We start from the raw sequence: 24,664 nt of genomic DNA, 5'->3' as shown, positions 1-24,664 counted from the left end.
ACACTTTGAGATGTCCGAGGGAGGAAAAAAAAAAAAAAAAGGAAAACCAAGTTTTTACACAATCTATACATCCTGCCACATAAAACAAGAGCTCTGTGTTTGACAGGAATTAGCATTTCGATCTCCTGAGTAATCTCTTTATTTTTTAAATCATTTTTACTGAGATCACCTCCTAGCCTTACACACATCCCCACATTCCTCACGGCAGCTCAGCTTGGGCTCACAGTGCAACCCCTTTGGAGGCAGCCTCCGCATTTCCAACCTTTTCTGCAGCACCCAGTCCAACGGGGCTGGATGTCTCAGCCCGTGAGATGCTTCACGTTAACGAAGAAAATGCCTCTGGCTGCCCCGTGCTGCTGTTATTTCACATGATGAACTTCAAAAGCGTTTTCCTTTTGACATACACACGCCAAACACCTCGCTGTACACTGTCACGTCCCTGTTTTGCTCCGTGTTCACTCACCCTCCCAGCTCACTGGAGCAAGGACGCTCTCTGGGATGTTTTTTCAGCTACAGGGAGCGCATCCAGCTCCCAAGTTCATGACCACAGCTCCGAAGGGCTATCAGAGCAGGTAACCCTCTCTGCTTCTTTACAAAGAGCTGGCAAAGCTGGGAATTTATTCTGCTAGAAAAGGCACCGTGGGACAGGCAAGCAGAGCAGCCTGATCTCTGCGCCACTCTCTGTCTGTCTGTGGTCAGGGGAAGGAATTCTCTGGAGAACTGCATGGAAAACCAAGGAGCTGGTGCTGACGCATGAGTAATATTGGTTTGAAACCCTAGTTTTCTGGCTAAACAGAAAACAAAAATGATGATTAAGAGGTGACATCCTCCTCCCAGCTCCTCAGACAAGTCTTCCAACCAAGGTGACAAGCACTTACACATTAAATGCTCCAGAGAAACATGGCACCAACCGCTGGGCAGAACAGACACCGAGCTGCCAGATGGCATTATTTTATGGGATTTTATTTAGAAAACTTCTCTTCATCTCAGGCACTGGAATACCACAGGAAGTGCCTAAAATAGAGCAAGAGACGCCTGCTGCTGCTTCAGGGTGTTTTGTCTTACTGGAAAGGGCACACGCTGTCCTCAGGACAAGAGCCTGGAAGATGGTTCCTGCTGCCCATGTTTGGGAAGGAGCGAGGAGCCTTCCTTCAGGATGTGCCTGTCAACACGCAGCACTTGCTTCCCAAGAAAACCTCTCCCAGACGCCCAAACCGGGCATGGCCACTGGCCAGCATCTTTCCAGACACCGCACCTCGCCGTACGCAAACTGATGTCATGTCTAAAGCTGTTTGGCCTGTTCGCTGCCACTAACTGCAGTGTGCCAACCCCCAAATCCTTGGTTATACGGAGTGCTCCTGACACGTTTCCAGGGCAGGGAGCACCAGCAGAGAGCTGGGAATGTGGACACAGTCAGCGCAGGAGCCGCGGAGCTGAGGGCAACGCTGCTGCGGCAGGGTGCCAAGGCTGGGCGACTGGTGTTGGTGAGGCAGGACTCATGGATAGACACAAAAACACAGGAATGACAGAGAAATCACGGACAGGGATGGGTAGACAACTGCAAGGAAGGAAAGAGGCTGCAGGCAGGAGTAGGTTGGACAGAGCAAAATGGATGGATGGAGATGGGGCAGAATCCCATGGAGGTGGGATGGAGACAGAGGGACAGAAGGAGGTCGGCGTGGGGAGCAGCAGAAGTCAGTATTGCCGAGAGGAAGGGCCGTATCCTGCCGGAGCTCACCACTGCCCTGCGTGGGGAAACAAGAATCATCGAACCATTTGGTTGGAAGAGACCCTCAAGGTCATCGAGTCCAACCGTTCACCCTGCACTGTCAGGGTCCCTAAACCAAGTTCCTCAATGCCCTGGTGACAGCCAGTTTTGCCCACAGATGGCTTCACCCCCCACCCCCAGAAACACACGCCTGGTTTCTTAGCCTGAACACACTGAACTCCCGCTTCTCGGGGCGTTCTGGTGGGAAAACAGCTAAAATTACTCAGGTTGAGTGGAAACGGTACGCTTTTCGCTCACATTCCTAAGATAATGTTGAGAGGAAACATTTAATCAAATGAATCTATTTTCACTTGGTTTTGGCTTTCAGTGTCCGTTCCAGAGACAGAAATAGTTTTATGGCAAGTTAGTGGCAGTTAAGCGAAGTCTCACCACTGAGCTGTAATCTTCTGCATACAAAATCCACACTGGCTAAAGCTGATGCTTCCAGCAGACATTTTTTTTTAAAAAAAAAGATTATCAAGATTCTCTTCCCTCCCAGTTACAAGCCAATCACGAAACATTAAGCTTTCAACAGAGCATGTGCACAGAATAACATTATGAAAATGAGCAGTTTAGAACTACGAATTTATTGTCCCTCACTTGAATACCCACCAGAAGTGAAATTTACTGTTCTAACATCTAACTTGCACCAGTGGATGACATCAGGAATGGAAGAGAAACCACATCAAACATGTCAAGAGTCGAGGTGGGTGACATTTTCCAACAAACCGCAGTGCCCGAAGTGGGAAGAAAACTTTCCAGAAAATGCTGCAGCATTTCGGGCTCAGTAGTTGTTTTATCCTCCAAATCTTTAGTCATTGAAAAAACAAAACTAAACAAAACACACACACACAAAAAAAGGAATCAATGAAAAGATAACAAACAGAAAGGAGGTGGGGGGATGCTGCAGGACTTCGGTCCAGAGAGCAGGCAATGCTCCATGCCCAGCTCCAGCCAGGACTGTAAACTGGCTGTCCAACAGCCAGCCTCTCTTAGCACTACCCCGCTGCAAGGAAACAGTTGTTTTAAATATTTTATTGAAATTAACTTCAAAGAAGTTTCTGTCTTATTTGGTATACACAGGCATACACACACAAAAGAACAGTCCAGTTTGCACAGCTGGCCAAGAGGGGGTTCTGGGTTTAAGTCTTGTTATTTTTTCAGTTTATAAATAAATTCCTTGTTGGACAATAGACATGTTTTAGAGATCTATTTACAGACCATTGGAACCTGAAGTGAGTTTACAGTTTGAGAGCTCCTGTTTTGATCACACAACAAAATTCCCGGTGCCGTTCTGGCACTTGGCACCGGGCGTTCTCTGGGTTGGGTTTTACCCTCTCAAAGAGGCAATGAAATGGCTCACACATTGTTGGGAGGATTTAAAAGAACTTCCAAGAGATTTCCTATAAAGCTCCCAGCCATGCTTGTATCATTGCTTATAGCAACCAGCTCCTGCTGGACTCGTGGCCTGAGCTGCCTCTCCCGACCTCGCAGCCACGAGCCAGCACCAGGAGAACACAGAATCGACACCTTCCGGCAGATCCAGATCCCGCACACTTCTCAATTTAAAGACAAAATCAGCTTTAAAAGGTTTTTCACCGTTTCCAATTTCAGCCTTCAGGGTTCTAGGTAAGGAAAAGCAACTACAGCTTTAAAGCGGCTGCATTTTAAGCCAGCGATGATTCCAAACACGCAGTTTCACTGGGAGGAGGGCAATTCTGTAAATCACAGGGTACATCTGCTTTGTGCAGAACAGCGAAAAACTTCGAATCCCCAGATGATGCTGCTGTTTGTAGCCAGACTTAAAACCACCAGTTCTTCAAAAGGTTCGGCACCTTTTGAAGACTGGTTAGCTCGAATTTAAACAGCAAACGGGAAAAGCACAGCATCAGGAATCTTCAGCAAGCTCCGGTGGCAGCCAGCAGCGCCATCCTTTTGCTCCCTGCAGCCAAGGTGAAAACACCCAGAAAGTGGTTTTCCTTGGCGGGAGCGGGGCAGGAGGAGGAATGCTGTCCTGCTGCCAAGACAAATTAACTGGTGCAGAGCATCCCGCAGGCTGAGCGGCGCTCCGCGCCCCAGCCTGCTCCCACTGCACCCCCCGAGCCCGTGCAAAGCAAACCAGCCGGGTAAAACACCAGCTGGGCATCGCTCCTGCCCCTGGGGGTAGTGCAGGGGCTGTGCCACGCAGCCCAAGAAGTCAACTGGTGAGGCAAAGAGAAATAAAGCCAAACGTGTCCATTGGCAGCAGTGTTTCTTTTCAGTGGCAGTGACTTTAGGACCGGACCACCCCTGCTGCTGTGGCTGGCTAACACTATAGCTATTCACAGCTACTTTTTGGAAGTGAAAAAAAAGTTGGGCGCTTTGTTTTTTTTTGCCTTTCTCATCTAATTTCTAAAATAATAATGCCTTCTTCATGCAAGTTGCTAATGCAGCAGCTAATAGTTGCAAATTAGCTGCAAAAGATTTGTAATTTCGCCTTCCAGTACAACACAATCTGTAGGAGTTGAGCAGCGTGGCAGCTCAGCTATGCATTTAAATGTCGTGGATTCCTGGTGGCCCCCCCAAGCTTGTTCTCCACCCCCAAGACACTACAGCAGGACTCCCTTCGGAGACAGGCTTGGTCCTGGCCTCCATCAGTTTTCTCTGTTTTCACTGGAGCTAGTTTTTTCTGTAAAGTGTTTTTGTTGTATTTATTCATACGAACAAGCCAGATGTATCACCCTCACCCCCTATATTAGCTTCAAACTCAGAGGTGCCAGTTCTGGTGGTGCTGGTGGCCACCATCCACTGTAAATGGCGGGCAAAGGGTGGGAAACTCCTCAGCACCTACAGCAATGACCAGCTTGATCCGAGCTTTGCAGGCTGTCTCTCAGGTGTCTCCCAGCAATCCGCGTCCCACTCTTACTTCTCTTTGCCTGCTGGAACATCTACCTATTTTTAGGTCTGGGCAATTATCATTACAGAACTCAAACCACTTCTTTGTTCTGGCTATTTTAAGCTGAGCATTACACGTAGTAATGTCATCATTCTCTCTCCCAGTGCTTGGTTTCCGGTCTGTAAGGAATGAGATTGAGCACAAATACAGCAAAACCTCCATGAACTTATGTGACCTAAATCAACCACAGGAGGCAGGAGAAGCTCACACTGTACTTGTGCTGCTTTTCCCCCCGCCTCCCCCCTCCAGAAATTAGGCAGTGTCCAGATGGGCTCCATATGTACTTACTCTCTCCCTCCAGAGCCCTTTGGGAAAGCCCATGGCATATCAATACGTATCCTGCATAGCTACTACAGCAGCCCTCTCTTGATGTGGTTTGCCCCCAACAGCTTAAAAGTTGTTTATCTGGACGTGGTTCTCGCCACTGGGCACCCACCGACCCTGGGCTGCATTAGCACCACGTGCCAGCCCGAGATGCAGGGCAGGAGGGAATGGGCTCCAGCAGCAGCCAGTTCCCCTTTCTCATGTGCTGTTCTGGAAGACAATTTTTAAAAGCAGGAAAAAGTCCTGAGGTGAAAGGATGCAAAAGGACCACCACTCAACAGCAAGGCTGGGGGAAAAATCCAGGCAACTGAGAGGTTTTTGCAACCTAACCTGGAGGTTGCATCACATCTGGAAGCACGTGGTCTGTCTGCAACGGGGCATTATCCAGGCATAAGGTACCATACCACACATCAGATTTTGCAGCACAAGCCAAGAGTATAGCTAGAACAAAGGACAAAGTCTGTACTTCCCAAAACAAGACCAAAACTTGCTCCAGAAACTGTAGAAAGTTACATAAATGGAAAAGCTGATTCATGAGAACAGAAATAAAAGCTTCTCTTATGGATTATAATGCCATTGTAAGTGCACTCATTCAATAACCCAAGGCCTAAACATTTGTTAAATCCCACATCAGCAAAACCCAAGTCAAAAGATCCCAGTGCATTCAACACGTTTTCTCCTACCAGAAGAACTAGAGATGAAAGTTAAAGCCACCTCCACATGCTAAAGTCCTGGGGATCAGGATTCTCAGCGGAGACCAAGGCCCTTATGGACCCAACTCCCACTCACTTTTATTTACTCTTTGCCACAGACTGCAAAGCGAATAAACCCCCCAGTGGGAGTTTGGCTTTTAGTCCCCTCAGCCTGCTTTGGGAAGTTCAGCCAGTAACAGAGGCTGGCTCCCCAGTTTGGCACAGCCCAGGAAAGCCGCCCGTGAGCAGGTACCTGATTGCTACGTCGCTGACTTGCTGTAGAAGTTCAAGGAATTAGTTCAGAAAAAACAAGAAACCTTCTCCCTGTTGCTCCCAAGTAAAGAACAAAGGAACGTAATCATCACTTGGAGGATACTAATTAGAGAACTAACCTCAGCCTAATTCTGTTCAGAAGCTCAGAAGAACACCAGACACAGCAGCTCACATTGTGAAACAGTGCCGAATGCTCAGCACCAGGCTGGATGGGGCCTTGGCACCACGTACGTGCAGGACAGCACACGCTGTGTATGCTCAAGGCAAGGACTCCTGTGCCACGTAAGTATGATACACATTTAGGAAAGGTAACGCTGTAAATACCACTAATGCCTGGTTTCCAGCACCCTTGGATGCACACAGGACCATTTCTCAAGAGGGCTTTCTTATCCAGGGGAGATCCAGGTGCGTGCTCAGTGTCACACCACTTCGATGGAGGTGTAAACACAGTGCTGTGAGCAGTGTGCAACACGAGCTGAATAGTCAGGGAAAGAAACTGCTCAGAAATAGGATTCCAAAGGCTCTTCACAGTTACGCTGCGCGGTGATTTGGGGTATTTGTCACTTGGTATCTACAAAAGTAGACATCTGCTAGCAAAACTCTAGGCTGGAGTACATTAAGCAAGCCCTTAAGCATGTTGTGGGCATAATCACACCAGCAGTTGACAGAAGCAAATGTGTAAGAAGTTCACCACGTCGCTAGTTTCGTGTCAGACATGCAATACAGCCAATTCTACCGAAGCTCGATTACAGTCACTTCTAATAAGAAGACACTAAAAGGCCATAAATAGGTCAGAAGTGACTTGCTGCATCGAACCGAATGTCTGTTTAGCTACTTTCCTCCAGCAGTGGCCAAAAGCAGATTCCTTTACCCATTAGTCAAGTATGAGGACAAGCAACATTTCCTTATTTATATCTTCTCAGCTTCTGGCAAACAGCAGTGGCAGCACTGCCTAACGATGGCTTGATTACTTTTTAATGTGTTTAAAGTTTACTTTCTATGAAGGTACCTTAAGGATCAAAATATTATCACAGCTTAAGTCTCCTAACAAATAATATCCCAGCGCTGGGGGAGCGAGGGGATGAATCCATTCATCCTTTTGTACCTGCTTGTCAAGGGCTATTGTGGTGCTACCAGGTTTCTAACGCAGAACATCTTATCATCAGCAACACCTGAAGACAATGTGGAAAAGTACCACTTTGCATACTGTCTGCGTTAGAGGCTTGTATTAATTCTGTAGAGTGCTTAAAAAGAGTCACTATTGCCAAACCAAAGTGATGCAGAAGCCAGGATGCCAGCGCTCTTCTCCATAGCAGCCACTGCCTGTTAAAAGACTAGAAAAAAGAAGTAACACAAAACATCATTTCCAGGTTTTATCACCAACATGGATTAACTCATTGTGCTGGGCGAGGTGTTTCAGATCTGGAGAGGTGTCACACTTACACTCATCCTCTCTCAAGAGGAAGGATCTGTGCTTGATTTAGAACATGGGGGATGCCCGACTGCTGTTTAACTCTCTGCTCAGGCCCCCACCAGTGGCCCCAGGAGTGACAGCAGCGTGACTCTCCCTTCCCTGCATGTGATTTCTGCAAACAGCCCCACCAGGAGCCCTGTTTGACTAAGGATGAACTTTGCACCTGAAGCAGCCTCGTGTGTCTCCAGCACCAAACGCCTGCCCATCCTCACACAAGGGCTCTGCCCAGGCTGCTCCCAGACCTCACCTCCTCCAGCGATGGTTTTCCAGGAGGGACTGCCAGGGAAGCACAGCTCATTGCTGGGATCTTAAACATTCAACCTGAGTAAATCAGTGTTACGGAAAGAGACTGTCTCCTTGAACTCCAAAGGCTTGTCTCCAGCCTCTGCAGGACTGCTTCCAGCAGCAACACCAACTGAAAGCATGTATCAAACCATGGCCTCAGGCCATTCCTGTCTTGGACCTTTGCTCCGTTCAGTAAACGGAAAGATTTGCAACTGCAAATATTCACATAGCAGGATTTCTTCTAGTTTCTTTTGTGACCACACTACTGCAGTTAGCCAAAATAAATGGATCTTGCAAAATGAAGCTTCCCGACCAAAACCTCCCCTTATCTTCCTTTAGAAGAGCACATAAAGAAACACGGATGTCTTGCAAAGCCATAGCTTTAACCACATGCCCTGACACCATCCACAAACCACTGCAGCACCCAGAACTGTCCTAATCAAAAGGAAAATATCACCGCTACAATACTAAATAAATTGACCCCTGGCAATTTTCTAAGTCAATTTGGTGGCATTTGACTTTCATAAGCCTGAAAACTGCTCGTTTGGTCCAAAACCAACAGAGAGACAGCTTCCTACTGCAGGAATACAGGCTCCATTATCTCGGTTATCCGTTAGCAAAGCACAAGGAGCAGCAGAATATGAACTCCTCATTCATTACGCACAGTTGTTTTCTGCAGCAGACTTGGAGCTTGGCAGGCTGTATTCCCTGGATGTCTAACGGGTGCCCAGTTGCAGCACCCAAACCCTGTGCAGGGTTAAATAAAAACAAACAGATTCGCTCCTCCTAAAAACCAGTATAAAACTAACACACCTCCTGAACAACACAAACATGGGAATGGCAGGAAAAGCAGACGAAGGAACCAAAGGCACATTGTATTACCTTCCAGGGATAATCAAGGTTTCCAAGACTTCCCAGGAGAAGGAAGTGCAAACGCCAGCACCTGCTTAACAAAAACTGTCCCAGGGTCCGGAATGAATGTTGTATTGGCCTGAGCATCTCCAGCGACTCCACTTATTTGAGCAAGGTTTATGGTTAGCAGGAAAGCAGAAATCTATCAACAAATCTGTTGTCACAGCTTCTGAACTTTCCCTCATTAATCACTGCTGACGTTCACAGAGTTAGTTGTCCGGCACAACTTGGGCAGAATAGAAACCTCGTGAATCATAGAATCATGGAATGGTTTGGGTTGGAAGGGACCTCAAAGATCATCCAGTTCCAACCCCCCTGCCATGGGCAGGGGCACCCTCCACTACACCAGGTTGCCCAAAGCCCCATCCAACCTGGCACTGAACACTTCCAGGGATGGGGCATCTACAACGTTCCCACTTGTACACCCACAGAGCCGTCGGGGCTAGTGCCAGTGCTCAGTGCCTGCACCTGGTCCACCCCCGCAGGGAGGCGATGTCATCCCACCACTGCCTGGCCTGGGAGCGGCCCCACAGCCACCCTGCTCCACACCCACAGCCAGCACACGGGCTCCCTGTCACCACTTCGGGTCCTGTTTTCCAGGCAGTGCCAGTCAGGTCAGCTGTGACAGAAGGTAAAGAGTCCCTTTGGCCCTGGGATGCTCAGTGGGCAACTGGGAGAGGACCTGAGCAGAGAGCAGCCTCCAGCAGCAGCCTCTTCTCCTGGCATGACTGTTCAGTGCATCGCCAGTGTCTCCACAGCCTCAGCATCTCGCCTTATAGTCCCTCTGCTGTACTGTCTTATCAGAGGCACAAAACAGTCTTGGCAAACAGGAGCTTTTGCTATGCAGAAGAAAAAAAGTTTTCAAGTCTAACCTAGCCCTGTCACAGACTCCTTGAACGATTTGAATGCACCCTTTGCCTCTCAGAGCTTCCTTTCCTAAGCTCTTAGTTGGCAGAAAGAATTATTTTTCAAATCACTGCTTGTATACTGTGTTATTTGGATTAGAGATCATTTCTGGCTGTTTCTACAAACAGTATAAATTACTCTGCAGCCCAGTCTTATAGACAGGCTTTATGCACTGACTGTAATGCAATTTAACATACAGCATTTATCTCCAACCAGATAATCAGGTTCAGTATCACATGAGATGCAGAAGACTTTCTGGAATATGACATATTTCTAGACATTCGAAAGTTCTCCACGTGGCTGAGAAAAACAGGGGGAAAAGGCACCGAGGGTGCCACTGAAAATCTGACTACTTACTCTAAAAGCTTTAAAAAGGGCTTTAGTCCTCAAAGTCTGGACTGGACCTCACCACCACTGTCAGGTTCTGAGTCTGTTTTTCCAGCCAGTCTCTCTCTGAAAGCCAGAAGAATTATTCCTCCTTTTTCTTCATTGTCATAGAAGGCTTCAGGACAAGTCTCAGCAGTCCACGCAATCTGGCAGCAAACACACCCTGGGAAAAATGGTGGCTGTCATGTTATGTCAGTTAAAACAAAACAGCACAGGTCCCACCTCGTTCCACCCTGGAACTCCAGTCTCCACAGCACTTGGCCAGTATTTACTGGCAAAGCAGCCCAAGAAGATCAGCCCGCACCACGGACTGCAGAAGGCCATGGTTTGGGGGCTTTACTGAAACAGCTGCTAATGTAGAATTCTTTTTCAGAATCTGTGGATTTACCCTGGCGAGGAGGAGCCCTGGATGGCAAAGAGAGTAGAAGGGAAAAACACTTTTTGTTTTGTTGGCCTGATGAGAGCTGACACAGACAAGTATCACATGAGGCTCCTGTGGTTCGCAACAAAAAGAAGGTTTATTTCCTGTATGGTTTAGCACACAGAGAGACTAAATTAACTGCCAAGACTAAAAGTTTACAGCATTAATTGTTGTTTCACTGCCTTTACACTCTCAGGCATTTATTATGTTTAAATAAAAAAAACTACTTCAAGAAGAAATATAATATGACCTCAGGGATCCTATTTTAAATCCAGGTGCTTCTGTTCTGTATTACTTTCTATCTTCCAAGAACTCTTATAACACAGATATTGTTTAGCAAAAAAGTCTTTTTGATGACTGCTATTCTAAAACTAAACCAAATAAATTTTTCAAGAGAAGGAAGCTTTTTTTTTTCCCCCCTGAACCAAAGTACCTAAATATCATAATACAAAGGAAGAGGGGATTCAGAGAAAAGCTATGAATTAAATACAAATTATCCTCCTCTTTCCAAAAAGGGTTAGGCTGTACTGAGACAGAACAGCAGGTCGGCACAGCCGCAGGAAAGTGTCCTGGAGATGAAGGATTGAGCAAACGACAGTTTGTATGGGCACCAACGTTCTGCCTAGTTAATTTGCCTGGGCAACATTTCGAGTGCCTATCACCCTGGGGGCCCCAGGTCCCCTCTCTATTTCAGTGCAGACTTGGACAAAATGCTGTAACTTCAGAAACTGTGTCTCTGAGGGGAGGCAGAGAGGGAGATAAATAGAAAGCTCACCAGAATTGGCCACATGGCAGTTTCTAATTCTTTCAGTTGCCGAAGCAATACAGGAGTTGGCCAACTTCTGCTTGTGCTAGCCAGGAGGGCCAACGCCTGGGGGCTTGCTCTGGAGAGGACTTCCCAGGAGATATCCCGAACTCACTCTTTACAGGAATTTAAAAAAACCAGGCCATTTCCCAGCACAGTAAGGTCCTTATCAACAAGCTATTCTCACTGCAGCCCAAAGGGAAGTACCACCTTCCACTCCGGACCCAGGGCACTGATCCGGATGCTGCCCACGCAGCCACGTGTCGTGACAGAGCCACGACCTGGAGGCCACTTCGCAACCCCCACTGTCTCTTCTAAGTTTTTTAGATCACTCCTGTCACCCTGGTATCTGCTTCTTTTTTTTTTTTTTTTAACCCACAAGCTTCCTTCCACCTCCGTGCAAGCTAGCATCTGCATACCATGATCAGAAACGAAGACAAACACATACTGCATTTTAGTTTTTAAAAGATTAAGTCCCCCAGCTGTTTATTTGCTACAGGATGGAGTTCTCCAGGCCTGGGCGAGCAGCCAAAATAGCTTCATTCCCCTGATGTTCTTCAGTCTCAGCTGAATGCTCGACAGCTGGCAGTGTGAGGGGATGGCTATCCTAACACCTTCCAAGCTGCTAATTTCGGTCCCAAATCATTATCCGGAAGACATAGCTGTCTGTCCAGCTGCTCCTTAGCTTATACAGGTGTAAATTCCTGGGATGAACATTCCCCGAGATGGCTTTATGGACCTACTTCGATCCTTTCAGAGCATGCACAACCCCAACCTGTCTCTGTGAGTGGAACGGACGCTCTCACGGCTGCCTCCTGGTACGTTTTAGTGCGATGAAAGGAAACAAATTTAGAAAAAGATTGCTCAAGTACAAAGGTTTCATGGACTTAGCCACTGGAACCATGAGACTTGCTTATCTGCATTACAGGGTGGAAAGGAATTTCGAGTTCTTAATCAGGATTATCAAGTCACTAACAAGTAAGCTTGCAAACCTGCCCCTTTTTATCTTTTTGCTTCTACTCACACATATTGTATTTCCCGCCTAGGGAAAAAAAAAATAAATCCTACATCTATTATGCATAAATCAGCTTCACTTGAGCTTCATTTCTGTCCATATTTTTAATTCATTCACTGAGCTCTCCCGTTCTGCCAGTTGCTCTGCAGCTGCTGCTCTGGCCGAGAACATTTACGACATGCACAGGAATGATCTTGGATAAGCAGCATTGAGTGTTTCCTAAGGAGTGAAGTCTTGCCCCGCCACAGTCCATGGCAAAACTCCCAGCAACACGAGCACAGCCAAAGGTTCATGCCATGAGGTGAATACAGATGTGCTGTTTAAACCTGTCTGGAAACTACCACTCTCATAAAAACGTGGGTTTATGTGAAAACTACTATTATTTTCCCTAGAGGCTGGCTGATTTCTGTTCACATCAGGCTTTGCCAGTTTATTTTGACCTGTGCCTGAGGCAGCAGGGGTTTCTGATACACTCACCTTCTTACCTAGGTCTAAACATGATGTATGTCAACATCTGCTGCTCATGCTGCAAAACCACGTTGGTTTTGGAGTCACCTGCTGGCCACACCACCAAGCACTGATGTTTCTTATGGAACAAATGCTGAGCTTGTGGCCAGCAATGAGACACAGAGAACAGACCTGCCCACTCTTGGAAGCTCTCCTTCACACACCTTGGGCAGAGAGGCTGTGGATCACCTGGCAGCGCTTGCTTCGTGCTGATTCCCCTGGTTACTTACACCCCAGTCCTGATCTGGATCCCAAGGTGCACTTCGTTCCGTGCAAAATCGGAGATCTAATGGCAAGTCTTCCCTACGCCAAGTCTTACTCCACGTCCAAACCTTGAGATGTCAGTGTTTGTCTCTCAACAGGAAGTTCTGAGCCTGTCAGCAGCTCCTGCATAACAAATAGCTGCACACAACGTTTCTCACAGCCTTGTCCTGGGCTCCTGGACAAACTGCAGTTGTTCAGAAGGAAATCAAGAGGAGAATTAGTATTAACTTCTGGCTTTTCACCTCGTCCTTCTGGTTTCTAAGACATAGGGGACAAATATCACTAGAAGTTCCTCCCATACCTACAGTCTCTCACAGCATCTCAGAGTTTGCAAAGCAGAGAGGTAAGATGCCAGTTGCTTTGGTATGTCTGAATATAAAACAGATACAGAACGCGTTTACATTTCAGAAGAAATTTCTAGTTACACCTAAATGCCCAGAGGTGTCCTTCTCGTGTTTTCACAATTGCAGGCGATTGTAATGAGCGCCGAATTAAAACCAAACCAACACATCCCAAACACACACATATATTCTTTTCCATCAGACGTTTTTCCCGGACAACATGTTCTTAAATTTTTAAATGCAAATTGTTAACATCATTTTGGGAGCAGAGCCAATTCCATCCAAGAACAGAACAGCTTTACTGAGCTAGATCCAACACTTGTCTGCCCCAATATCCTGTCTCCCCCGGCCACAGATCCCGGGGAAGATCACGCCGACAGTCTGAGCGCAGAGGGTACACCACATTACACGTTCCCAGACTCCAATAATATGCAGTTTTGAGTCAGAGGTGTAGTAATTATGTTTAATAGCCCTTAATAGGCTTCCCCCCTTAATCTGTCTCACCGCTTCCTGAGCCCAGGCAATTTTTGCCGTACACAACGTTCTCTGGCAGTGAGTTTCTCCATCAAACTCCATGTTGTCAAACAAAGTACTTCATTTACTCTGAACCTGCCACCTGCTAGTCTCACTTGCTCTCCCCCAGTTGTTGCAATCGGAAAAGTTATGAATAATCACCTCCTATTTGCTCTCCCATGCCTGACATGATTTTATCGCTTTTCGTATTTTTTTCAGCTCTTTCTCAGCTGCAAAATTCTACCTTATTTGGTTGTTCCTTATACAGTGTTAACCTCACCCTACCCAGCATCTTTTCAAACTTCTTAATATCGTTTAAAGACAACTGTTCCAGTCTATTACAGATACAGATGCACCACAGATTTATACAGTGGTATTGTTTTTTCCCCTTTGCTCTCTCCCACCGTGAAAATTCCTGACATTTTGTTTGCTTTTATGATCACTAATATGATATTTTTGTAGAATTACCTAGCACAGCTCCAAGACCTCTCTGCTAAACAGTATCAGTCATCTCAGACTTCACTCTTGCACAGGATGACTGCTGTCTCTTCCCACTTTCCCAGCTGGGACAGCTACAGCAGGCTGCTCTCGCACCGTGCAGCCTTACTTCACCAACAGCCTCGTCACCGTGCTCTTCCTCCGGTTTGCTTAGGGTACAGCACAGATCTCTGCAGGACCTCGTAACTTCTGCATATTGCAAAAGCTGCCTACGTATTCCAAAGTTTTGATTGTTATCTGATTTATATAACTGGTGTGTAATCAATTATATAAGCCAAAAAGAAAAAAAGTATCTTTCCTCTTATTCCACAGCAGCGTAGTTTCTTTGTGGGAAAAAAAAAAAAAAAAAAAAAAAAAAAAAAATTAACATGGCCAAAGCTGGTTCAAAGCTTTCTGGAAGTCCAGGGATTCAATATTATGGGATTACCCTTATTCATATGCTCCACGTAACTCAGCTGTGAGGCATGGCTTTCTTCTCCAGCAGCGTATTGATTCTTCCCCCTGTCCTGTTTCTGTCCACATATCCACTGGGAAAGAGACTAACAACGAATAACATCAAGTTGTCCGGCACAAGATGGCTTGTAGCATCCAGATTTTTCCAAGATCCTTTTTTAAACCACTGCTGCCTTTGGCCCCTTCTTCACTCTGACACCACAGCAATTCAAGCGATAGGTCCCTTGACAGGTAATAGTTCAAATTTTACACTCGAGCACCTTTAGGATTTAAAGCAAGGCAGTACTCACCCACGGAAGAGCCCAAACAAAACTAAACTTCAGATAGCTAATCAAAGAATCAAATCGTCACATTCCCTTCTCAGGGTGGAGGAAGAACTCCTTCCTTACAACGGGAAGGAGTTGTAAGTCCAGACACACAGACTACTTCAGCCGTACCCAGACAGCACTAAAATTTAGTCAGTCCACAGTCTGGTGTTAACATTTTGCATTTGCTTCTGGGGACTCAAACCTCTTCTGGGGACTCAAACCTCTTCTGGTCTCACTTTACCACCTTCTGAATGTCAGAAAACAGGCCTTAAGTGTCAGCTGGAGGTGCTGTCCTGGCCAGGATGTGCTCTGGGAGGGAGGCTTTTTTCTGGGACAAATAATGGTAGATAAGCGTTATAATTAAAACTCTTGATTAAATATCTGGCCAACAAAACTACTTTCAATTTAATCATAAACTGAAGGTCTCCCCTGAATACGGCTGGGGTTAAACAAATGTTGTTAACACTGTATTTTCACCTTTGAGTAGGAACATTCTTGAATAGCATAATATTGATGGAAGTTGTGGATTTGGCTCGGGTTTCCAGACCACTGATTAGTGTCAGGAACTGAGATCACCAAGGCAGCAGCTCAAGGGTTGAGGAGCATGAGGAACAGCTACATAAGGCAGAGCTCACCAACCTCCGGCTACGACAATGACGCATCCTGAGCTCTTCTTTTTATCATATAGGAGAATATTTTAGTTCCATTTTGAGCTTGAATGGACGAAATCTATCAGTGTCTGTTTACTTCCATCTGTCTCCTCTCTCCTCAATTCCTCTTCTTCTGGGAGGAACAGGAATAACCTTGCAGAGACTCTTGGTTTTGGCATCCTCTGCTTGTTACACGCATGCCAATTCACTGACTTCTATAGGAATTTTCTGAATGTACCTTTAATGTCACAGGACAAGAAAAGTTACTTGCTAAACTCTACAAATATTTACTAAAAAAGCACAAGTGCTTAGCACTGGCATGACACTGTATCGATTGTATCTCAAGAAGTGCTGTGGTTCAGGGTTCGAGCAAAGCAAGCTGACGGCATTCAGCTTCTTCCCAAAGTCAGCCTTTTCTCCCCAAGCAGTGCAGGAGAAAGACAAAATCCTGATACACCATCTCAAAATAAACACTGTCACACCTGCATAGACAATCTACAGATAGTCTCAGCAAAAAGCCTTTCCCAGCCTTAACTGGGGAGTACAACTTCCCATCTTTCTCATGCTGTCAAAAAACTGGTTTTATCTCAGCACAGCAGAACATTTTTTATTTTGATATATTAAAACTATCGCAGCAATTGCGGCAAATTTAATCTCTGGCTCCATTAAAAATTCGAATGTAATATTTGAAGAAAAATATTTCACTTATCTAAAGTTTGGAACAACGACTTTAAAAAAACAACCACGAAGCAGATGGAACACATCCTAGCTAACTGCCTCGCTAGGTTTGTGTTACGTGTTTTGTCTTCCACCCTGAGAGCTCTAATTCAGAACAATTTATACCATTTTATCGAGAGAGATTAAGTTTGGTTAACACTGAGTAGCCAAAAAAGTACTTCATGCATATTATGTTTACACAAGAGATGGGTTTAAAAATCAATACTAAGCCTACTCACAAGTCAGTTCTCACCCACAGTATGTAAACTGCACGAGCTAAGAATCACAAAAATACATATACGCTTGTGAGATTGTTTTTAAAACTACAGATGCAGCTTATTTTCCCCCTAATACATGGTTTTACTTAAACTTGCATCATATTACAAGACTCTTTATAAAATATTCATATCAGTACTTTCTTCTGATATGAACTTCACGATTACTCCGCACCATTCGGACCGAAGGAAGCTCATCAGCCCCTCTGCTCTGCTCTTGGGAGACCCCACCTGGAATACTGTGTTCAGCTCTGGAGTCCCCAGCACAAGAAGGTCATGGAGCTGCAGGAGCAGGTCCAGAAGAGGTCCATGAAGATAATCCGAGGGCTGAAGCACCTCTGCTATGGAGACAGGCTGAGAGAGTTGGGGTTATTCAGCCTGGAGAAGAGAAGGCTCCAGGATGATCTTATTGCGGCCTTCCAGTACCTAAAGGGGCTACAGGAAAGCTGGAGAGGGACTTTTTCCAAGGGCGTATAGTGACAGGACAAGGGGCAATGGCTTTGAACTGAAAGAGGGGAGATTTAGATTAGATATAAGTAAGAAATTTTTCACTCTGAAGGTGGTGAGGCACTGGACCAGGTTGCCCAGAGAAGCTGTGGCTGCCCCATCCCTGGCAGTGTTCAAGGCCGGGTTGGATGAGGCTTTGAGCAACCTGGTGTAGTGGAGGGTGTCCCTGCCCATGGCAGGGGGGTTAGAACTGGATGATCTTTGAGGTCCCTTCCAACCCAAACCATTCTATGATTCATCAGCAGCTCCAGGATGTCTACTGCCACTGCTCTGGGCTTCCGGAACGACAAACGTGACCACACACATCCGGGCTTTGACAGCACACTTGCCACCTCGAACGCCGCCGCAGAAGAAGGCACGCTTGTTGCACACTGATCACAGAAGCACCCGTGTGCCTCGGCACAGCTCAGCCACCTCCTGCCACCGCCCTGCGCCGCACGGCTCCCGCGCCAAGCCTCAGCCGCTCGGAACCCCCAAAGTGGCCAAACGACACGGAAACAGAACGCACGCCGACTCTGCTCGTTTTGTCTTAGCATGGCAATATTTGCATTTATTGTGATAAGCAGAGCAAAAAGGCCCCAGAGGGATTTCAATGCAAACCAGAAATTTTTTTGTACAATCTCCATCTCTCCGTGTATTACCTTGCTGGGACTGCTGCAGGAGGATGAAGCGGCTTCACCAGCCCTCCCAAAGCCCTGAGCTGTTGACAGGGACAAGAGTTGATGGTTACACAAAACTCTGCTCATTTCCTTCCTCTTACCCAAAGCTGTTCTCCCTCAGTTGCAACCCGTAACGCTCCAGAACACACTTGCCACTGGATATATATCCCCAGCAGCAGCAGAACGTGCTCCTGTGCCTTACTGGGTTATGTGGGGGAAAAGAAAAGCGTACGTGTAATTAGAAGCAAACGTTTGTTCTTCAGACCACAGACCACTTTCCTCTTCATTTCCCAGTGGGTGGAGAGGAGAAGACCTAGATCCTTTCCCAAGCAAGAAAACAATACAAAAACCACATGAAACCTCCCACATCTCTAACTTTGTGATTGAAAAAATAAACCAAAATTTCCTTTCTCTCTAAAACCATCCCTAAACAGCAGCAAGTCTGATGCACAGTATGGGAGTCTGACATCGATTCTGGAGACCATCTCTCATTTCTGCCATGTCTGCAGTCGCTGTAGGAGGTGAGGAAGGAAAACCACCCACGCAGCCATCAAAACAAGCAAGTGGGGAGAGCTCAGAGAGATGGAAGCACAGGCTGTAGGCCACAAACACAAGGTGTCTGGCTCCAAGGAGCGGTCTGGACACCAGAGATTCGATGCAGCAGCCTCCACGGCCCGCAGTGCTGGCAGTGGCACGTGGGAGAGCTCAGCACACCATCTCCGGTGCTGGCACTTCACTTCTCTAACCACAGTCTCGAGGTTTCATCCATACTCCTGGGGCTCACGGGGGCACGTCGGATGAATGAACATGATTCTCTCAGACAAAGTCCACAGTCAAGACCGGTGCAGTTGTTGGCAACAAATGACGCTCGTAAGACCGAGAAGAATTTAAACAGCTGGCTCCTTTCAACATGAGATCAATAAAACTGGTAATTCAGCTGCCTTCAGGAAGTGCTTCTGGTGCTGCAGGAAAGCCGGGGCAACCTCTTACCCAAGAAACAACAAAACACCTCAACGCCAATGGAGAAAATCACAGACTGGACTTGTGCAATTTAGCTTCTTCCCTCCTTGTATCCTTTTTCTTCCAGCAGTAAGGGTCTAATCACTCTTCGGCCTCTCCGCCTTTCATCTCTCGAAGGATTTGACTAGAAGTCTACAGTCAAATCACTTGCAGCCTGCACAGCCCTTGCTGGAGTCAACGCTTGGGTGCTTCTGACTGCGGCGTTTGCGCCTGTCATTTCACGTTCATAGCCTCCAACGCAGCCTCACACCAAGAAATACTGTTCCCTTTGACTGTACATCACGCAGAAAGGCTCCTGGACAGAAGCTACGCGTGCATATTCTCACATTTGGTGTCTACAGCTCACTTCCAAATCACAATCCCCTGTGCGTCCTTGCCTCAGCCCATGCCTCACCAGTACCACATTCACGTTGGGAAAGATTAAAGAGAATCTTGCCATACAAGATTTCCAAACACATCAGGAAACTGGTGCTGTAACTATTACATTATGATTTCTGGGGTGAAATTCAGACAGGAAGCCAGACCAAGACTGCAATCATCATATTTTGACCGAGTCCTTAATTATAAACTTCCAGGATACTCAGTTATCTCTGCTTAGGAGAACCATGGCAACGAACCACTCCAAACCAAAGTCACCTCTACCTTTACCATACAGAGCATAAAGTAAACCCCATGATCGAGTACAAATATAGGACTTTGCCACCAGTGAAACCCATCAGAGCTAACAGAGAGCACTAACTCCTTGTGCTGAAAAATCTGTCAAGGAGCAGCTCAGCCGTCACACTTTCCTCTGTAACGCCCAGACTCGGAATGACGTGTGTACACAGGAATTAACTGGACTTCACCAGAAGTCCCTTGAAGCATGCTTGCAAAATGCCTTTGCCTAGACAGGAGCTTCAGACAGCATTTTTTCCTCACAAATACATACTACTGAATATAAACTTTATGGAGAACAGTGCCTTGGGGAAGCTTTTTGTATACTATGATGTGGCAAATTATACTGCATAACAAAGTATGACTTTGCCAATAAAAGACCACAAAATTTAGGCACCCTCCAAGACTTACAGCCCCAGGCTGTGAGGTGTGAAGCCATCTCAACCCCTTTTCCCTGCAGTGGGAGACGGTGCTTTCCGACGTCTCACAAAAGCTTCACCAACTTACAGAAATGGGGCAGTCGTTTTCTAGGAAGAAGGAGATTTTATGCTTATTTCTGTTTTGCTTCTACTCAAGCAAATGAGCCTTTTAAAAACCAAAATAACACACTGCTGGGCGTCACTAACAGTACAAAGCCCACTTAGCAGGAGCAAGAGCCCTCAAAGGGCTGATGTTGGCCCGTTCAGTTACTTTGCTGGAAAAATCTTTGACTCTGTTCCGTCTCTCTGATGTGGATTTTCCATTCCCCCAGTGGGTTATTTCAAATTCAGCACCCAGAAAGGCTCCTCTGGCCCTCCAAGCAAAGCCTGTTAAGACCCACGAAAATGACTCACTCCCATCGAGCACATCTCCCTCCAGATAGGTGCCTCTCTGTCTTACTTTAGGTTGAAACATCGATTAAAATTCTTATACCAGAAAGAAAACAGCCACCCGGTGAGGTACTCGGCGGATCCCTGCCAACAGAAACACCCTTGGTGTACTCAGTAAACTGAGAATGTGCAAGTCCTGCTCTTTACAAGATTCCTTGAGCTGCACTAGCTTTAGACGCTGGCATGAGAATATATACACATATGTCATAAACCTGGCAATTACATGCATGTTACGCTCAAATTCCACAAAAACAGACTACGCCAACACTGTATTCAAATTCTAGTCAAGGATGCACAAAGGAGCCTAAAAGGCAGCGGTAAGTCAGAACTGAGCCTTGTAACGTGTACAACCCACACAAGGACGAGACAGCATCACAGAAACCACTAAGCTAATAATTAAAAACCTAATTTAAAAACAGGAGAACATAGAATTGAGATCAGTGGTTGCACCCCTGGAGCTCAGTATCACCACACAGACAGAAATCAATAACTGCCATGAAGAGGTCACTGATAAAAATCTACAGCAACTGAATCAGTCAACCTGAAACCTATTAACAGCTGTATTAGAAAGAAAGAATTACTTTTTCAATTTGCTAATGACTGCTTCTTTCCTTCCAGATGATCATTTTGCATAAAGCCAGCAGAAATCCCCCTGGACCTCCGTTATGAAAGAACTACTCAGGATTTCAAGACACTCTCCAGATCAGCATCAGATAACGATCTGCTTTTCACGGCCAACACCAGCGTGTCGATGTCAGCATCGATATCAAGAGTAACAAAAATGACAGAGGGAGAGCGGGGACACCCAAGGTCCACACTCCTGTGCCTTCTGCACTTGGTCACTACAGGGCTCAGCCTCTGTCATTAGAGCTAAACGAGAGGTTACAGCATCACAGCCACCACCAGCAAAGCTCACCAACGTGCTGTTTTATCCGCTGAAGATCACAGACCAGTGGCTGCACTCAGCCACCGAAGGAGAATTCAGTGAGGTTTTTTTTTTAATCTTCTGTACAAGACTGTCCTCTGAAAGTTTGGGAGCCTGCTCCTGGAGTACACAGCCTAACAGTGACATGAAGGGTCATTGCACAGCCCCAGCTCACCCTGTCTACTCGCAGTGAAGTCCCTGATCACTAACTGCAAAAGCTGGCACCTTCTAAGGCTCTAGCATTTCATCAGTCTCCAGCACATCCACAGCAAGTCCGACAAAATTCCCTGGATTTTAGGCTCGGAGCATCCTTCAGACGGATCAAGCGGAAATCAGATGATCCTGAGGACACTACCGCCTCGAGCTACATCTGAACCCAGGCACGAACCCCCAGTATTTCTCTTTTCTTTTGAAAAGTACAGTCTCCTGACCGAGCTCTGCCTACTGGGGCGCAAGAAGCGGATCCCAGTATTCCCACTCAGCAAGACACGCCGCCACCGCCTCCCTCAACCATCCGACCGGAGAGGAATAACAAACTTAACGAAACGGAACACTGACACGAGGGCGACATCGTTTAGAAATAAACTTCAGGAACAACAACGCAAAACCCGAAGGCTGTTGGCGCTGGTGCCGAGGGGCACGGCAGCGGGCTCGGACCCGCTGACGCCCGGCCGGGAGCGGCACGCCCGAGCCACGGAACCAGCTGTGGAATCACGAAGGAAACGACATTTTCTTCCCGACGGCCAGCGGCAGCACGCACAGCTCCGCACCAGCGCTGGATGCTGCCCCCCCCCCGCGCTGAGGGGCGCCCAGGGGAGCCCGCCGCCGCCCGGCCCCCCGCGCCGCCGCCCTCCCGCCCGCTGCAACTTTGCCCCTCACCGCCGTGGAGCCGGAGGACGAGGCGATGTAGACCTTGATGACCATGCTGGGAGACACGGAGGCGGCGGCGGGGTGCGGAGCCGGGCGGGACTGTGCGGGCTGGCGCTGAGGCGGCGGCGGGAAGGCGGGAGGGAGGGAGGGATGGAGGCGGCGGGAGGCCTCGCCCCGCCTCGCCGCGCTCACTGGGCTGCCGGCCCAGCAGTCAGCGCCGCCCGGCCCGGAAGAGGGAAAAAATGCCTTTTTTTTTAAAAAAAAAAAAAAAAAAAGAAAGAAAGAAAGGGGCGAGGCGAGTTCTCGATGAACCACGCGAGACGTGCGGGGCGGGAGGAGGCGCTTCCCGCCGCTGAGGCGCCCCGGGGGCCCGGGCGGGGCCGCCTTCTCCTCAGGGGCGGAGGTGCGGAGCGGCGGGGCGAGCCCCGCGCCGTGCCAGGGGGCGGCTGGCGGGGCCCGAGGCGGGCAGCACCGCCAGGGCAGCGGCTGCCTGCTCTGAGCGGCCGCCGGGCCGGGAACGAGCGAGCCGGCCCCGGCCTGTGCCGCTGCCGCCGCCCGCCCCTCGGCAGCCTGCCCTGCGCACGGCAGCATCGCCATCGCTGTGCCGGGGCGCCCCCGCCTCGCCGGGCCCGCCGTGCGGGCACCGGGCGGCGCCTCGGCAGCCCACGGAGGCCGGAGCTGCCCGGGGAACCCGCGCGCTCCCGTTCCCTTAGGCTGGCACGTGGAGGGGCGGCAAGAAGTTTGGGATGGGTAGGTGTTGCTGCGCAATGGTATCTAGGATTAAGAATTTCCCAAATTTCTTCCAGCGTGGAGGTTGCTGTCCTAGTGATGCGTCGGACCGTGCCAAGAGGCAGACCGGGCATCCAGTGGAGTTCTTCGCCTTCCCATCATTGTAAAGTATCTTCAAAATAAAGCAAATAGAGCATCAAAAACACACGCATCACTGCGGTGTGCTCGGCGTGCTGAGCGCGGGGCGCTGGAGACGAGCAAAGGCCCGGAGGGACGCTGCCAGCGTTACCCGCTGCAATTCCCCGGCCCGTTATCCCATCATTTGTGTTAATCAGGACCACCGGATGAGACCTCGGAGAGTTCTTAATTGTTATAGTCATGGCGATGCGTTATTTAGGGAAATTTATGTTCAGCACCTGCCTTCCAGTTGCCTCTGGTACTCCAAATACTACCTTATATATATTTACTTGTACATTCTGATAGCAACTTCACAGAAAATTGAAAATACTGATGGTGATAAACATAGCAAGCTGAAATTGTACCACCTACAAGCTAAGATGAAAGGAAGATATTTGTTCTGCTCTTGGCAAAAAGGGGGGAGGTATTTCTGAAATTATTTTTCCAAACACAGAAAAAAAGCCTGTTTCAAATTATCAGATGTTTCGTCTAACCACAGACTTGATTTTAAAAAAGCCTGTTGAATTAAAAAGTCTATTGAATTAAGTCACCTATATTCATTCTATTAATTTGCCAATAGTAAGAGGAAAGAGAACTATTTTGAGGAAGTTGTGCCTAGTTTTGATATGACTTATGATACATATCTGAATCTTTGAGACTCGCATGAGGTTTATGTATGTTTTGAAAAAGCAATAAACCAAAGTTTATTTAGGATGATGGTACACAATAAAAATTCCCCGGTTCAGAGAATGCCAAGATTTAATAAAAATAAATGGTGAACTTTTTAATCTCTTTAAAACAAACCCGAGTTAAGTCCAGGAGATTAAAATTCTTCAAGGAATGTTTCTTCAGATGTGTTTGTACAGCCCCTTTCACAGCTCCTTGAGAAATGCACTGATAATTCCCGTTTCCTCCGAAGCACCGCGCTATGTGCCAGGCTGTAACCTGACTCACGACAAGGAACTCTAGAGGTAGAAACCACAGCTCATCAGAAAAGAATGAAAAAATGCAGGTGGAGAAGGGGGCACATACAGGTTAATTTGAACTTTGGGCTCGCTTGTCATTCTGCTGGCCAGCCGCTTGCTCTCCGGCCAGCTCTCCTCTCCTCGTAAGGCACTTCAGCTCCTTGGAGCTGCAATCCTTCTGGAGTGAGCTGCACCACGTCTTTCTGGCTAATAAAAAACCTGGTATAATCATTATTCTCAAAAGTGCACTTTAGAAGGCATTTTATCTTCATGAAAAAAGATTTATTAAGTTAAGAGCAACGCATGAATCAGGTATTATTGAAACGACCAGTTTTTCTTGACTCATAACAGTAAATTTTCTACTCTATTGGCAGAAAAGCGCAGTTTTCTATTCCCAGGCTACTCGTGTAAAATCCATGGTATTATTTTTGTTTTCCTTATTAAACAGTTGTGTTTAATTATCCTTCTCAAGGTGGACCAGAACTCAAACATAACGAACAAATTGATATTATGTTTCTAAGAGGAAAACCTACTGTTCTTGTGCAGCCAACAAAACAATACGTAAC

The 24,664-nt window shown here is 47.2% G+C and overlaps 1 protein-coding gene across 1 annotated transcript in view; it reads right to left on the bottom strand.

Annotated features, from left to right (window-relative positions):
• Window positions 1-22,340, bottom strand: part of SH3BGRL (SH3 domain binding glutamate rich protein like) — a 33,107-nt gene extending 10,767 nt beyond the window's left edge. Inside the window, exon 1 of the mRNA XM_086619561.1 lies at window positions 22,237-22,340. Within this exon, the coding sequence (XP_086475687.1) occupies window positions 22,237-22,281 (45 nt within the window). The 5' untranslated portion in view covers window positions 22,282-22,340. The remainder of the gene's footprint in view (window positions 1-22,236) is intronic.
• Between the last annotated feature and the right edge of the window lie 2,324 nt (window positions 22,341-24,664).

The sequence above is a fragment of the Tauraco erythrolophus genome, chromosome 13 (genome assembly GCF_009769465.1).
Source record: "Tauraco erythrolophus isolate bTauEry1 chromosome 13, bTauEry1.pri, whole genome shotgun sequence".
In the NCBI taxonomy this organism is placed as follows: Eukaryota; Metazoa; Chordata; class Aves; order Musophagiformes; family Musophagidae; genus Tauraco; species Tauraco erythrolophus.
The sequence above is the reverse complement of the archived record's forward strand: the minus strand, read 5'-3'. Positions and strand labels throughout refer to the sequence as shown.